This window comes from Eschrichtius robustus, chromosome 2 (assembly GCF_028021215.1).
Source record: "Eschrichtius robustus isolate mEscRob2 chromosome 2, mEscRob2.pri, whole genome shotgun sequence".
In the NCBI taxonomy this organism is placed as follows: Eukaryota; Metazoa; Chordata; class Mammalia; order Artiodactyla; family Eschrichtiidae; genus Eschrichtius; species Eschrichtius robustus.
In genome coordinates, this window is record NC_090825.1 from 126,085,202 (window position 1) to 126,101,190 (window position 15,989).

Genomic DNA, 15,989 nt, shown 5'->3' on the forward strand with positions numbered 1-15,989 from the left:
CTGCACCACCAGGGAAGCCCTGTGGTTTTGTTTTTGTTTTTATTTTTTCAGGCTGTGCCGTGTGGCTTGTGGGATCTTAGTTCCTGACCAGGGATCAGACCTGGGCCCCCTGCAGTGGAAGCTCAGAGTCCTAACCACTGGACTGCCAGGGAATTCCCAACTAGTTCTTAAATATATTTAGATAAAGGTTTATAATTTTCTTCATAAAGATCTTGTACATCTTTTTTTTTTTTTGGATGCATAGCTTGTGAGACCTCAGTTCCCCAACTAGGGATTGAACGTGGGCCACGGCAGTGAAAGCCTGGAATCCTAATGATTAGGCCACCAGGGAACTCCCCATCTTTTGTTAAATTAAGATATTTAGGAAGGAATAAATATTATGTGTTATTAAATCTTTTTATTATTATGCTGCTATTTTTCCTTAAATTGCACTCTTAAAAATTGTTGTTGGTATACACAGGAATATGATTTATTTTTGAATATTGATCTCCAGCAAAATTGAGGAATTCTCACTTTTTCTTACATTTAGTTCTTAGTTCACTTCAAAGCTGTAATTTAAAGAGATGGATAGTTCTACATTTGTGATAAGAAAGAGAGACAGGTGATTCTGCAATGTTTGTTATGAAAAGCAGCCTGTTCTCTTCTCTTTCCTGCTCCAGCCACTACCAGGCAATTCCTTCTGTTGTTTTTAGCTGATTGTTTTATAACACACATGTACTGCTCCTTCTTGAGCTTTCGATTTAGACATTGTTCTTTGATTTCCACTATGGACGATGAGGCTTTAGCTCATTTTTTCTCCCTCTCCATCACCCTGTCCTCTCGGTACATAATATGAATTAGATCACTTGTATTATTACTTGTGTAGATTCTATTTATAACTGAATCGGGTAGTGACACATAATTTTATCTTTTCTGCACAATTTTTTGTTATAAAAATTGTTATAGCAATTGTTTTGTTTTTACTTGTTGGTTTGTTTCTTAGTTTCGTATGTCTTATCTGTGTAATTTTTTTAAAAAATATTTATTTATTTATTTATTTAGGCTGTGCCGGGTCTTAGTTGTGGCATACAGGATCTTTAGTTGCAGCATGCAGGCTTCTTAGTTGCAGCATGCTGACTTCTTAGTTACAGCATGCGGACTCTCAGTTACAGCATGTATGCGGGATCTAGTTCCCGACCAGGGATCGAACCCGGGCCCCCTGCATTGGGAGCGTGGAGTCTTACCCACTGAACCACCAGGGAAGTCCCCGTCTGTGTAATTATGCCTAAATAAGGACCATATTCTCTACTGATTCAATAAATTTGTTCTCAAGACATTCTAATACTCTAGCCCAGACTGTTTGCTGTCTGTCTGTCACCAACAGTCAAACTTAGAATTTCCTTTCACCTATCCTAGGGATTTCCTCAGCCTCTCTCCCATATTATATTACCAATTCTCTGTATCTTGTGTCGTGATTTCTTTCTTTATTTTGGTGGAACATAGTTTCCTGACAAGAAAACTATAAGGTAAATTCTCCAGGACGTCAAGGTTCTGAAATTTCCTCTCAGTGTGTTTCGATGTGATTTTTTTTTTAAACTTATCCTGCTTAGGACTTGTACTTCCTAGACCTAAGAATTCATATCTTTTATAAATTCTGGACAGTTATGAGTCTCATCTCTTCATATATTGCCTCTTCTCACTCTGTTTATTCTTGTCTTCTGGAACACAAATTTGGTACATGATCTTCTTATTTCAATATCCAGATCCCTTAATTCTCTTTCATATTTTCCATGATTTTCTCTTTCTTTTTAGCAGTCTGGATAATTTCTTTGGATCTATCTGCCCCTTTACTACTTCTCGTTCCTAAATGTTTAAACTGTCCATTTAATTTTTAAGGTCAAAGACTAAATTTTTAATTTCTGTAAGTTCTGCCTGGTGCTTTAAAAAATCATACGGGTCTTTATTTTTTGTGCGTCTTTTCTTTTCCTCCTTATTTTATAGTTTCTATTTGATAGTTTGATTATCTGATGTTTTCAGGGTCTAATCCTGCTCTGTTGTCTCTGATGATGCTCACTTACACTGGAGTTCTTGTAATTTTGGATTTTAAGCTCATCTTCAGGACAGGGTTATCTCTTGGAGTACCATGTGGCCTAGGTTAAGGATGTGTCCTCCTGGAGACATTTTATTTTTTCTGTGGGTACTCATAGTAGCACTATTCCAGGACTTGTTTTTTTGTTTATTTATCAGCATTGAGCTCCTTGGACCACATGTGTAGTATACATTTGAACCTACAACCCAGTGAAAGCAGGCCTGTTGTTATGAATTTTCAGAAAGGACCTTTTCCTTTACTCAAGACCCAAGCCAAGATGCAGAAACATCTTTGTCATCTTCTGTGTGGGTAGGGAGACTTTTTTTTCTAATCCACCATTTCACTGGCATGCTTGAGGGATCCCAGTTCTGGAGAGGAGCTTGCTTCCTGATTCTGCCTGGGCACTGATGCCCAAGTCTCTGGATCACAGAGCTGGGCAGTGCCCTCTTGCCTGCCCATCCTGTCCACTTTGGCTACAGCTGCATCAGCTTAGCTGCTCCTGATCTGGTTTTCAGTTCCCTGTTTGGGGATCCCTGCTGATTTCCTTTACTTTCTTTCTTTTTTTTTTTTTTTTTTAAATTAATTTATTTTTGGCTACGTTGGGTCTTTGTTGCTGCGCTCAGGCTTTCTCTAGTTGCGGTGAGCGGGCGCTAGTCTTCGTTGCAGTGCGCGGGCTTCTCATTGTGGTGGCTTCTCTTGTTGCGGAGCACAGGCTCTAGGTGCGGGGCTTCAGTAGTTGTGGCTCGTGGGCTCTAGAGCGCGGGCTCAGTAGTTGTGGCGCACGGACTTAGTTGCTCCGTGGCATGTGGGATCTTCCCGGACCAGGGCTCGAACCCACGTCCCCTGCGTTGGCAGGTGGATTCTTAACCACTGCGCCACCAGGGAAGTCCCTCCTTTACTTTCTTGCAAGCCTTGCCATGCAGTGAAAAGGAAGTTTGTTATAGCTGATCTAGCATTTCTAGGTGTTCTGTAGTAGGGAGATTTTTTTTGTCCACAGTATTGTCATTTGTACTTTTAAAACTTAGAGATAAAGAAGAAAAATACATCCGGCTGGGAGGATCAGGAAAGGCCTTAGAGATGAATGTCAGAGCATAGGGACATGGGAGGGGTCACAGCAGGTGCAAAAGCATGGAGGCAGGAAATGACCATGCAGGTATGGAGAAAAGCACATAACTTTCTTTCACTGGAGTGTGTCAGGAAAGAGGAAAACGAAGTCAGAGGTAGACCACAGAGCAGCAGATAGCTATTACAGTCTCACAGCAGAGAATACCAGGATCACAAGCTTTGTTTCAGGAAGTTTAAACTGGAAGCATATCCAGGATGAATGGATGTGGGTGGCAGCAGGTGGGAGAGGAGTGTGGATTTGAGAAAATGATCCTGGAGGCGGTGGAAATAGTCCAGGCGATAGGTAGTATGGCCTGAATGGGGTAGTAGTGGGTAGAGAGGAGGGAACTGCTGGGAGAAGGAGGGCGAGGGAGACTCACCTGAACCAGATAAAGAAATCTAGGTCAAGAGCTGGGGGAAAATAGAAGAAAAGCCAGGCAAGCACATTGTCTGAATCCTGGGAAATGAATTTAAAATGTCAACAATTATCTGAGCTGCGTTCTACCTTTTAAGATTGTTCAGATACTGCCCACAAATGCTTATACGCAGTTCATCTTGACTCTGTAGGCAGCTAAAGATGTTTTTAGGCCATCTGATGAATAGTTGTCTTTGGATTAGAGACAGCATGTCCCGATAGAGCTCCCAGAAGTGAGTCTGGATGTGTTTGTCTTTCCCAGAACCTGCTGACATGACTGATCATGGGGCTGATGTGCTGTCCTCTAGGACAGGGAGTCCAGACGGGGAAGGTCGGGTCCCTGAGGAGAGATCCTTGCTCCATCAGAGTCTGGCCGTCAGGGAACTCATCGACACCGAGGTCTCCTACTTGCACGTGCTCCAGCTGTGTGCCTCTGACATTAGGAGCCACCTGCAGCAGGTACCTGGGTGGGGCCACACTCAGCCTGTCTTTATAGGGGCGAGTGTCCCAGCTCCTGAAACCTCACATCTGTTCCTGGGGCAGGCTTGATGGAGGGGGAAGTGTGGTGGATGTGAAGTCACCTGGATGTAAGCCCCGGTACTTCCACTTACTGGCCCTGCAACCTTCAGCAAGGCTTTTAACACCTTGGAGCCTTAGTATATTCATCTGCTAAATGGGCGGAGAATAATCACCTCAGAGAATTAAGTGAACTAATGGATAAAATAGCCCTTTATTAAGTTTAGAACAGATTCTTTTAAGTGACCTATTTCTAATTGTCTCATTTGGAGGGTGGTAACATGGAAAAGTTATCATTATGATGGGTTTCTATTTTAGTGTTAATTTTTTACATCTTTTTTCCCCCTGATTTCAGAAATAACACAGGCTGTCTCTCTAAAATGTCAAGCATCCCCTAGCACGTAAGGTCCATAAAGGGAAAGGCTGTTTAGTTCAATGTATCCCAGTTCTTGACACGTAAACAGTGGACTTCAACTAGTGTTTATTGAATGAATGAAATAATCAAATAGATAATGTAGAAGGTGAAAGCCCTCTCATATTTCACCCTCTAGAAATTGGGATTTTCTCTGTAGGCATTAAACAAACAAATATAGATTGTTACTTATTTTATTTTTTGTTTGTTTGTTTTTGGCCACACCAGATGGCTTGGGGATCTTAGTTCCCTGACCAGGGATCGAACCTGGGTCCACAGCAGTGTCGGGATTAAGACAGCCCGAGTCTTAACCGCTGGACTGCCAGGGAATTCCCTGTTACTTATTCTAGGAAAAATGAGAGCATACTCTATTTTTCTACAGTTAGCTTTTCCCACTTGATTGTGCATCCAGGATGTCTATCTCTCTGTATATGTTCATGCACATATATAGATGTCCTGCATCCTTTTTAACAGTGGGATAGCTTAGTTCATAGGGGCTGGAGTTCAGAATATATCTCAAGGTAATGGTGGTAGGTGCCAAGTATGTCAGAGGTGGAAAGAAGTCCAACTTCCCACACTTACATGACAGATGGGGAAAATGAGAGAAGAAAAATTATAGTTGGCAGCAGACCTAGGATAATACAGTTCAGCTTTACTTTCATGCTGAGCACTTCGTCTCTCCCTCTCTTCTTGTAGAGTAATGAAAATACCTAATTATAAAATTTCAAAGTCCTTGCAAACATTCCACTGGGACAGTCTTCCCAAGAGTGATGGAACCCCAGTGGTGTGACTGTTCTGGACTACTGTCCAAAGCCTGCAAAAAAAGTCACTCTACTGAACTCCTAAGCGACCTCCCATGGTGCCTTTGTTCCTTCCAGCTGCCGCAGGGAGATCTGGATGTCCTGTTCTCAAACATCGATGATATCATCAAGGTGAACAGCAAATTGCTTCATGATCTGCAGGAGACAGCCGCCAGGGAAGAGGAACAAGTGCAGCTGATCGGTAAGCAAAAAACCAGGCAGTTAGCAGCCTGAGATTGCTGAGGAATTGGTCTCGGCATGTGATCATTGCTGTATTTTCTCCAGCATTCCAGGGAAATACAGCTCAGTGAGAGGCTGTTTTGGGGATCCCTGAAATATAGCATGTCAGAGCTGGCAGGACCCTCAAATAATATCCAGTCCAACCCCGTCACTACAGATGAAGAGACTGAGGCCTAGAGACAGGGAGGACATCCTAATGGACACAAAATTGGTTAGTGGAGTGGCTGAGACTTTCTTCTGGGATTCTTTTACATTCATTCATTCATTCAACAGTTATTTACTGAGCTCCTGCAGTGTGCCAGTCACTGTGCTGTGTGCTGGGGTCATAGCATCAACCAGAGGGTCCAATCTTCTCTTCTCATGGGTTAACAAGTTAGCGAGAGAGACAGATGACACACAGATAAACAGGAGAATTTTAAGTAGTAATTTGTAATTTAAAGAATGACAATTTTAGTAACGTTTGAGAAAAGAGAAGGCCTCCTGAGGAGAGGACATTTGAACTGAGAGCTGTTAGGGAGGAGCCAGCTATGAGAAGATCTGGAGGGAGAGTAGAGAGAAGAGCTATGCAAAGGCCCTGAGGCAGGGATGAGCCTGGGATTTTTGAAGGACAGGCAGAAAGAAGCCTGGTGTGGCTCCAGCAGAATGAGTGAGGGGAGAGTATTAGGAGATAGGATAGCAGAGGCAGAGAAGGACCAGATCCTGCAGGGCATTCTAGGTCTTGGTAAGTAGTGTGGATTTTATTCTACGTGTGATGAGAAGTCATTGGACAGTTTTGAGCAGGGAAGTGATATCAGATTTGTTTTTCAAAGATCCCCTTGGTAGCTGTGGACAATGGATTGTGAGAGGGTAGCAAGAGTGGAAGTAGCGAGACCAGCTGGTGGCTTTACCTCCACCTAGGTGAGAGATGAAGGTAGACTCCTGATTCTGAAATGGTTAGGATGACCAGATGTAAAGAAGGAGGGACAAGTGGGTATAAACCTCATCCCTGTCTTCCGAAGTCTCTTCACATCTGCTTGACAAAATTTCTGTGGTGAAGGGTTTTCAAGTGGAGTCAGGGGACAAGGGTGAATGGTGTTAGGCAGAAAAGAGGATGAGGTGGGGGCATCCACCCAAGTCACGCTGGCCTTTACACCCCCAGTCTTCTACCCTTTCTTTTTTTTTTTTTTTAAAGAATTTGTTCCCATTATTAAGAGAAAGAAGGTTTATTTATTTATTTATTTATTTAAATTTATTTATTTATTTATTTTTAGCTGTGTTGGGTCTTCGTTTCTGTGCGAGGGCTTTCTCTAGTTGTGGCGAGGGGGGGCCACTCTTCATCGCGGTGCGCGGGCCTCTCACTGTCTCGGCCTCTCTTGTTGCGGAGCACAGGCTCCAGACACGCAGGCTCAGTACTTGTGTGGCTCACGGGCCTAGTTGTTCCGTGGCATGTGGGATCTTCCCAGACCAGGGCTTGAACCCGTGTCCCCTGCATTGGCAGGCAGATTCTCAACCACTGCGCCACCAGGGAAGCCCCTCTTCTACCCTTTCTTAGACATGAATGATGATGGTGGGGATTAAAAATAACAAATATACACGTTTTGAAAAAGCCAACTTGCTGAGTGTTCATTAAATGACCAGCACTCTTCTGATGTACATGTATTAACTCATTTAATCCTCACAACAACCCTGAACGGTAGTTGCTGTCATCTCATTTCCCAGTTGAGGAAACTGAGGCACAGAGAGAGGAAGTAACCTGCTTAAGGTCATCCAGCTAGTGTCAGAGCCAGGAGGATGTGCGTTGCGGCAGGTGGCCTCTGGAGCCAGTGCTCTCAACTACTGCACTGAACAGCTTCCATTCAGTAGAGAGTGGGATTGAAGCCTGTGTATAGTGTGTTTACTATTCTCTTAAAATTATGATTCTTCATTAAAACAGCAATGTGAAAGAGTGACTATTTCCTTTAAATAGAGGAATATTTAAATGCAAAATTAAGGAACAAGATTTTTTTTTAAGTATCTGGGTAGATATTCTTACCTTTTATCATTTTATCCTTATTTCTGTTAATAATTACCACTTATTTGAGTGGAAATTGTTATAACCTCAGGTTGAAGACAATCCAAGGTTCTGGGGACTCTGAGGTTAGCATCTTCTGTTGCTATGGGTTCTAGGGTCCGCTAGTTCCTTGTTAAGGGTCCTCACTTATCCATCTCTGCCTTCCTGCTTGACCTGCAAAGAGTCAAGGTGCTGCTTTGTCTTCTGAGTGTACCTGGTAACATCTCCATTCCCTGCCTTCACTACTTCCCTGGTGGAGTTGCCACATAAAATACAGGATGCCCAATTATATTTGAATTTTACATAAGCAGTGAATAATGTTTTAGTATAAGTATATCCCACGGGACATTTGGGACATACTTATACTAAAATATTCTTCATTATTTATCTGAAATTCAAATTTAACCAAGCATCTTGTATTCCCCCCCCCTCCCTAATTCGGCAAACCTATTCCCTGGCCTTTACTGAGTGTACAGAAAATAACCTCCTCATCCTCTGCCCCTTGTGGTTAGCCAAAAAGAGACGCAAAGAATCCACATAGCTTTTCTTCTCCTAGGTGCAACTTTGTGCCTAATCAAGGCTGAGCTGGCTCCTACCAGTTCTCTCTATTCCCCTCTCAGCCCCCAGGCCCTGCTATGCAAGGAAGGCCCTTTTCCCAATTCCATAGCCACAGCATTTTAAATTTATTTATTTATTTATTTGGCTGCGTTGGGTCTTCGTTGCTGCGCGCGGGCTTTCTCTAGTTGCAGTGAGCGGGGGCTACTCTTCGTTGCGGTGTGCGGGCTTCTCATTGCTGTGGCTTGTCTTGCTGTGGAGCGCGGGCTCTAGGCATGTGGGCTTCAGTAGTTGTGGCACGTGGGCTCAGTAGTTGTGGCTCACGGGCTCTAGAGCGCAGGCTCAATAGTTGTGGCACACAGGCTTCGTTACTCTGCGGCATGTGGGATCTTCCCCGACCGGGGCTCAAACCTGTGTCCCCTGCATTGGCAGGAGGATTCTTAACCACTGTGCCACCATGGAAGTCCCAGCCCCAGCATTTTAAAAGATTTTTGGACCTCGGGCGTGAACCTCCCAAGTGAGTCAGGTTCCGTGTCCTTACAAATGATTCCAAACACGACGCAGATGTTCACAGGAGTTCCCACACAGGGTCCTATCACAGGAAGGCATCATGCTGTAGTCCAGTGTTGTCTAAAAGAAATGTAGTGTGAGCCAAATTTAAAGTTTTTGAGTAGCTACATTAAAAAAACTAAAGCAAGTAAAATTAATTTTAATGATATATCTCGTTTAACCCAATGTATCCAAAATAATATTTCAACATGTAATCAATATAAAACTTATTCATGATACATTTTACTGTTTTTTTGGTACAGTCTTTGCAATCCGGTGTCTTTTACACTGACAGCACATCTCAGTTGGGATTCTCCATATTTCAGGTGCCCAGTAGCCATCTGTGGCCATGGCTTGCAGGTTGAGTGGTTTAGAGCAGAGGCTTTGGAGTCTGACTCGCCGGGTTCTGCCACCCACAGCTCCTTCATGTCTCTGAGCTTCAGTTTCATGCCTTCTGCATGAAAATAGTACCCGTTTCTGTGCCAACCGTGACTGTGGGTACCTAACATGTGGTAGCCCTTTTTATTCTCATGACACTGTTACTTGTTGATTATTATTATTATTATCCCCATTTTACTAAAGGAAAACCTGAGACTCAGAGAGGTTAATTAACTTTCCTAAGGTCACACAGCTTGACCAGGCTGAGTCATGATTTGAACAGCTCTTTCAGACTACAGCCCCAGCTCTTGGCCTTCCTGCCTCCCTTTCTCATTTCTCCCAGCTAGAGATAGAGTACCCTTTTGATACTGGGAGTAACTCTTTGCTGCTGTGACTTCTTTCCAATCTGTGACTAAGGAAGGACAAGAGGAGAGGAAATAAGTCTTTGGTGCCCCAAGCATTCCTGCCTGTTGGACAGCTCTGCTCTCTGCTCTAGGGGAGTTTGCCTTCCTCCACCCTTCGGTTACTGAAGTGCCCCTGCCTCTGGCCATATACTGGTATGGTAAGGTTTCTTTGGCATTAGTTGTGTTCCTGCAGAATCACCCTAGTAACGAAGAATGTGGGAACTGCCCTAGGTTTCAGGGCTACTCCCAAGCTATCTCTTAGTGGGATCATCTCTGCAGCTGGCTGATCTCCCTATCATACACATTCTCCCTAGCTGCAGTTTCAGGTAATCTTTCCTGGTCATGTTCTCCCTTGTTCTGGGGGCTTCTCCTGAGGGAGTTCTCTCTGAGGATTGGCTTGACCAGCACTGGAGAGAGGATTTGGTTCCTGGGGTGGGAGTCTTGCTGTGGGAGTCTTTGCTGAGAGCTGGATGACGCTGGTCTAGGTACCATCTGATGTGTTTCAAGGGGGGGGCCTGTTGTATTTCATGGGTACAGTGCACAGCGTTAGCAAGCAGTAGGGTCACCTGGGCTTCCTGTGGTCTGTGGCTTACTTGCCCTTTTGTGACTAATACATTTCTCTTCACCCTCACCACTTTCCCCCAGATAGACAACCAAATACTCTTGCCTGGGTATTTATAGTAGCCATCTAATAGCTATTCCTATTTCCATTTTGACTTCTGGTTTAGTCTCAACACAGTATAGCTCTAATAGACTTTATTTTTTAGAGCACTTTTAGATTTACAGAAAAATTAAGTAGAGGGAATTCCCAGTGGTTAGGACTCTGCGCTTCCATTGCAGGGGCACAGGTTTGATCCCTGGTCGGGGAGCTAGGATCCCACAAGGCGCATGGCACGGCCAAAAAACAAAACAAAACAAAAGCAAAAAAAAAACAAAAAGAAAAAAAGAAAAAATAAGTAGGGACTTCCATGGTGACGCAGTGGATAAGAATCTGCCTGCCAATGCAGGGCACGTGGGTTCGATCCCTGGTCTGGGAAGATCCCACAGGCCGCAGAGCAACTAAGCCTGTGCGTCACAACTACTGAGCCTGCATGCCACAACTGCTGAAGCCTGTGCACCTAGAGCCCGTGCTCTGCAACAAGAGAAGCCACTGCAATGAGAAGTCTGTGAACCGCAATGAAGAGTAGCTCCCACTCGCCACAACTAGAGAAAGCCCACATGCAGCAATGAAGACCCAATGCAGCCAAAGATAAATAAAATTAAATCTGTAAAAAGAAGAAAATTAAGTAGAAAGTACAGAAAGTTCCCATGTACCCCTCCCCCCACACAGTTCCCCCTATTATTAACACCTTGCATTAGTGTGGTACATTTATTATAACTGACAAGTGAATATTGATATATTATTATTGACTAAAGTCCATAGTGTACATTGGGGTTCACTCTGTGTGTTGTTCAGTTCTGTGGGTTTAGAGTAATGTATAATGTACGACGCCACCATTACAGTTTCATACATAGTTTCCCTTCTCTAAAAATCCTCTGTGCTCTGCCTATTCATCCCTCCCCCTCCCCCAACCCCTGGAAACCACTGCTCTTTTTACTGTCTCCATAGTTTTGCCTTTTCCAGAATGTCATATTGCTGGAATCATACAGTATGTAGCCTTTTCAGAGTTGCTTCTTTCATCTAGTAGTAAACATTTAAGGTTTCTCCGTGTCTTTTCCTGGCTTGATATCTCATTTCATTTTTATCACTGAATCATACTCTGTTGTATGGATATAGTGCAGTTTATTTATCCATTCACCTACTGAGGGACAAGTTGGTTGCTTCCAGGCTTTGGCAATTATGAATATAGCAGTTATAACATTAGCTTGCAGGGTTTTGGTTTTTTTTAAAATAAATTTATTTATTCATTTATTTATTTTTGGCTGCGTTGGGTCTTCGTTGCTGTGCGCGGGCTTTCTCTAGTTGCGGCGAGTGAGAGCTACTCTTCGTTGCGGTGCGCGGGCTTCTCATTGCGGTGGCTTCTCTTGTTGTGGAGCACAGGCCCCTGGCATGTGGGCTTCAGTAGTTGTGGCACACGGGCTCAGTAGTTGTGGCTCACGGGCTCTAGAGCGCCGGCTCAGTAGTTGTGGCTCACGGGCTTCGTTGCTCCGTGGCAAGTGGGGTCTTCCCAGACCAGGGCTCGAACCCGTGTCCCCTGCACTGGCAGGCGGATTCTTAACCATTGCGCCACCAGGGAAGTCTGCGTGCAGTGTTTTAAAAAGTCTTTTATTTAAAGTTTTTTTGTTGTTGTAGTAAAATATACGTAACATACAAAATTTACCATTTTAACCATTTTTAAGTGTATAGTTTAGTGACATTAAGTACAATCACATTGTTGTTCCACCATCACCACTGTTCATGTCTAGAACTTTTTCCTCATCCTAAACTGACGACCAGCCCCTGGTGGCCACTATTCTACCCTCTGTCTCTCTGAATTTGACTACTCTAGGTACCTCATGTAAATGGAATCATATAGTATATGTATTTTTGTAACTGGTTTATTTCACTTAGCATGATGTCTTCAAGGTTCTTTTTACACTTTTTATCTTGAAATAATTTTAGACTTATAGAAAAGTTACAAAAATAATACAGAGAGCTCCTATATACCCTTCTTCCAACTTCCCCTAATTTTTACATCTTACATATCCATAGTGCAATTATTAAAATGAGGAAATTAACTCACTGCAATACTATTAACTCTACAGACCTTATTCAAATTTTGCCAGCTTTTTTTTTTTTCTATGCTGGGTCTTTGTTGTGGTGCATGGGCTCTTTGTTGCGGCAGGCTTCTCTCTAGTTGTGGCACGCAGGCTCTCTAGTTGTGGCACATGGGCTTAGTTGCCCCGCAACATGTGGAATCCTAGTTCCCTGACCAAGGATTGAACCCGCATCCCCTGCATTGGAAGGTAGATTCTTAACTACTGGACCACCAGGGAAGTCCCACCCATTCATTTCTTTTTTTTAAAAAAATAAATTTATTTATTTTATTTATTTATTTTTGGCTGCATTGGGTCTTCGTTGCTGCACGCAGGCTTTCTCTAGTTGCAGCGAGTGGGGGCTACTCTTCGTTGCGGTGTGTGGGCTTCTCATTGCGGTGGCTTTCTCTTGTTGCGGAGCACGGGCTCTAGGTGCGCGGGCTTTATAGTTGTGGCATGTGGGCTCTAGAGCACAGGCTCAGTAGTTGTGGTGCACAGGCTTAGTTGCTTCACGGCATGTGGAATCTTCCCGGACCAGGGATCGAACCCGTGTCCCCTGCATTGGCAGGCAGATTCTTAACCACTGCGCCACCAGGGAAGTCCCTCACCCGTTCATTTCTTTATTCAACTATTTATATAAGTATAAACTCATGGATATTTACTTTATTCCATGAGTCAGAACCCAGTACTATTAATATTCATTTTCTTGCTCAAATTTTACCAGCTTTGGCCATAGGGAACTCTTTCAAGTTGGCACCTGTGTCCTTTCAGTATGTCTCCAACAATTTGTGAGCACTTTCTTACTTTCTGACCCCACAAGATGTTCTAGGCTTATCTTGTATTTTCCCTGCCTCATCCTTGGAATCAGCTTTTTTCCTAGGAGCCCTGGTTCCTACCTTTGGAGAATGGTATTTAGACACCAGGTTCTAAGATCTAGGTGTGCTTGTTGCTCCTGGGGTATAATTGTTTCTAGGCCCTCTTAGCTGACAGAGTTAGGAAATATATGTATATATACCAACGCGTGCATGTACACATATCTACATTTCTTTCTGTATCTATCCATCTGTATTTATGTATTTAAAATATTTAAAACCATGAGTTCCTACTGATAACCTCCAATTCCAGTCCAGCACCTCAGGGTTCTTTCTAGTCTTTTGCCTTTTCTTATTTGTAGCATCTTTCTGTGACAGGTGGAAATGGCTGCCATTATCCTCAGTGTATTTACTTATTTGTTCGAAGTTAGTAGACACATAAAATATTTTTTTATTATGTTATAATCAGCATTACTAACCTGTGCCTTTGTGAAAAATAGTTACTTACGTTAATTTCTTCCTACACCCTTCAGTGTGGTTATGTTATTCATTTGTAATAGAATTAGGTTCATTCCTTATTGTTTGTATTCTATTCGGGGTTCCCCCTCCACATCCTGGTTGGTCTCAATTATATATTTATTTTGGGAGTATGTGAAACATTACCATGGTTCCAAGATCTGAGCTATATAGAAAGGTATATTCAACGAAGCATTGCTCCCCTCTCATCCCTACTACCCTGACCCATTCCCTGTTCTTTCCACCCCGTTCTATCTCCCCCTACAAATAATCAATCTCATAAGTTTCTGATTTTAAAATATAGAACACGTCACAGATTTGCATGTCACTCATGTGCAGGGGCCATGCTAATCTGTCCTGTGTTATTCTACCTTTAATGTATGTGCTGCTGAAATTGAGCATGGGAATGCTCCTTTTCAAACAGAAACCAGATCATGTCACCCCTGCTCAAAACCCTCCATTTGCTTTCTGCCACCATAAGAATAAAATCCAAACACCTTACTACACCTTACTTACTTACTTTAAGGCCCTATATGATCTGGCTTCAGTTTCCTGTTTATTTTCTCTACTTTGTGCCCTTGCTCATTGTGTTCCAGCCACACCTGCCTTCTTGTGTCACCCAGCTGTCAAGCGTTCACTTGCCTTCAGGTCTTTGCATTTGTCCTTCCCTAAGCCTGGTGCTGCTCTTCCCCCAGACATTCCTAGCGGTGGGTTCTTTTTTTTTTGAATTTTTGCATTTTATTTTATTTATTTATTTATTTATTTTTATTTTTATTTATTTTTAAAACATCTTTATTGGAGTATAATTGCTTTACAATGGTGTGTTAGTTTCTGCGTTATAACAAAGTGAATCAGTTATACATATGTTCCCATATCTCTTCCCTCTTGCGTCTCCCTCCCTCCCACCCTCCCTATCCCACCCCTCTAGGTGGTCACAAAGCTATTTTATTTATTTTTTGTACAGCAGGTTCTTATTAGTTATCTATTTTATACATATTAGTGTGTATACGTCAATCCCAATCTCCCAATTCATCCCCCCCACCCCCGCCACTTTCCCCCCTTGGTGTCCATACGTTTGTTCTCTATTTCTGCAGGGCTGGGTTCTTTTGGTCTCTGATAAACATCCACGTCTTTATGGAGGTCTTTCCTAAATAGATCTCCTACCACTCTCTAACTCTTTATCTGGCTTTGTTTAGATTTATGGTACTCACCACTACCTGGCATATGTAATATATTTATTTATTGTCTGTCTTCCCCACTAGAATATCAGCCCCATGAGGCAGGGTCATTATTTTGTTCACAGAACTTAGAAGAGTGCCTGGCACATAGTCAATAAATAAGCAGTTGGTAAATTTTTGGTGAATGAAGTTTGTGTCAGGTGCTTTACATGCGTTATTTGATTTAATCCTCGCATGAACATTTGGAGGTGAGCACTATTTTTATTCCAGTCTATAGGTGAAAACATGGAGGGTTAGAGGGGTCAAATACTCGCCCTAGATTACGCTACTGGGGAAGGGTTGGCTGGAGATCTGGCCTTACTTCTCTCTGACTCCAAAGCCCACATTTGTGACTATCCATGCTGTGCTGTAGGGATTCTTTATAAACAGAGCATTTGGAGTCATACTTGCCACACATAGTAATTGTAAAGATATAACATGAGTGTGTTTTGTAAACTATAAAGCACTGTCCAAATATGAGAATTATCAATATTATTGCTATAATTGTTGCTACCATTTATTAAATATAGGCAGCGCACCAGTCTGAGCTCTACATCGTTCTGTTACTTAATCCTACAGCAGCCTTTTGAAAGTGAGATGAAAAAAATAGAAGCTCAGGAAGATGAGGTGACTTGCCCAAGGCAACAACACTGGTTAAGCCTGGCAGTCTCACTCCAGAGCTGGAATGCTTAGCTGTGTCACTTACCTCCTCTCTGACCTAAGCAAGAGGACATGCAGACATGCTTTTGAGAACTCCTTGTTGCTTTTCACTGTCAGGCAACTTATTCCTGGAATTCCAAGAGGAGTTGGAGCAAGTCTATAAAGTGTACTGTGCCAGCTACGAACAGGCCTTGCTGCTGGTGGAGACCTACCGGAAGGAGCCACAGCTGCAGGGGGAGATCCAGGACACTATTGAGGCAGTGCTGTGAGTATAATGACCCTCATGGACCCCGAGGTCAGAGGCTGTTAAAGTCTCACCCCTGCTTGGTGCTGCTCACATTGCTTCAGGAGTGTCCCAGTCAGACTAGGCTAGGCTATGCTGCAGAGACAAACAACTCCCAGCTCTTTCAGTGGCTTCGACCAACAAGGTTTCTACCTTCCTTATGCTCCACTGCAGGTTAACTTGGGGCTCTTCATGTTGAGACTCAAGCTGACAGCAGCTACTGTCTGGAATATTGCCGGTAACTTGGCAAAGGAAAAAAGTGCTCTGGGGTTCTAACACTGGTAACTAAATGCTG

At 43.2% G+C, this 15,989-nt stretch overlaps 1 protein-coding gene and 1 non-coding gene across 6 annotated transcripts in view; one reads left to right on the plus strand and one right to left on the minus strand.

Annotated features, from left to right (window-relative positions):
- Positions 1 to 15,989, plus strand: part of ARHGEF37 (Rho guanine nucleotide exchange factor 37) — a 74,093-nt gene that overhangs the window by 32,285 nt on the left and 25,819 nt on the right. For 4 of the 5 annotated variants that reach the window (XM_068536169.1, XM_068536172.1, XM_068536171.1 and 1 more), the window contains exons 2-4: positions 3,850 to 4,046; positions 5,394 to 5,517; positions 15,529 to 15,676. In XM_068536169.1, coding sequence (XP_068392270.1) covers positions 3,861 to 4,046; positions 5,394 to 5,517; positions 15,529 to 15,676 — 458 coding nt within the window. In that variant the 5' untranslated portion in view covers positions 3,850 to 3,860. The remainder of the gene's footprint in view (positions 1 to 3,849; positions 4,047 to 5,393; positions 5,518 to 15,528; positions 15,677 to 15,989) is intronic. The other variant, XM_068536173.1, reaches the window with a different exon arrangement.
- LOC137760333 (U6 spliceosomal RNA) lies at positions 13,829 to 13,936 on the minus strand. The gene has a single exon (XR_011073290.1). It is a non-coding gene; the product is annotated as a U6 spliceosomal RNA (small nuclear RNA).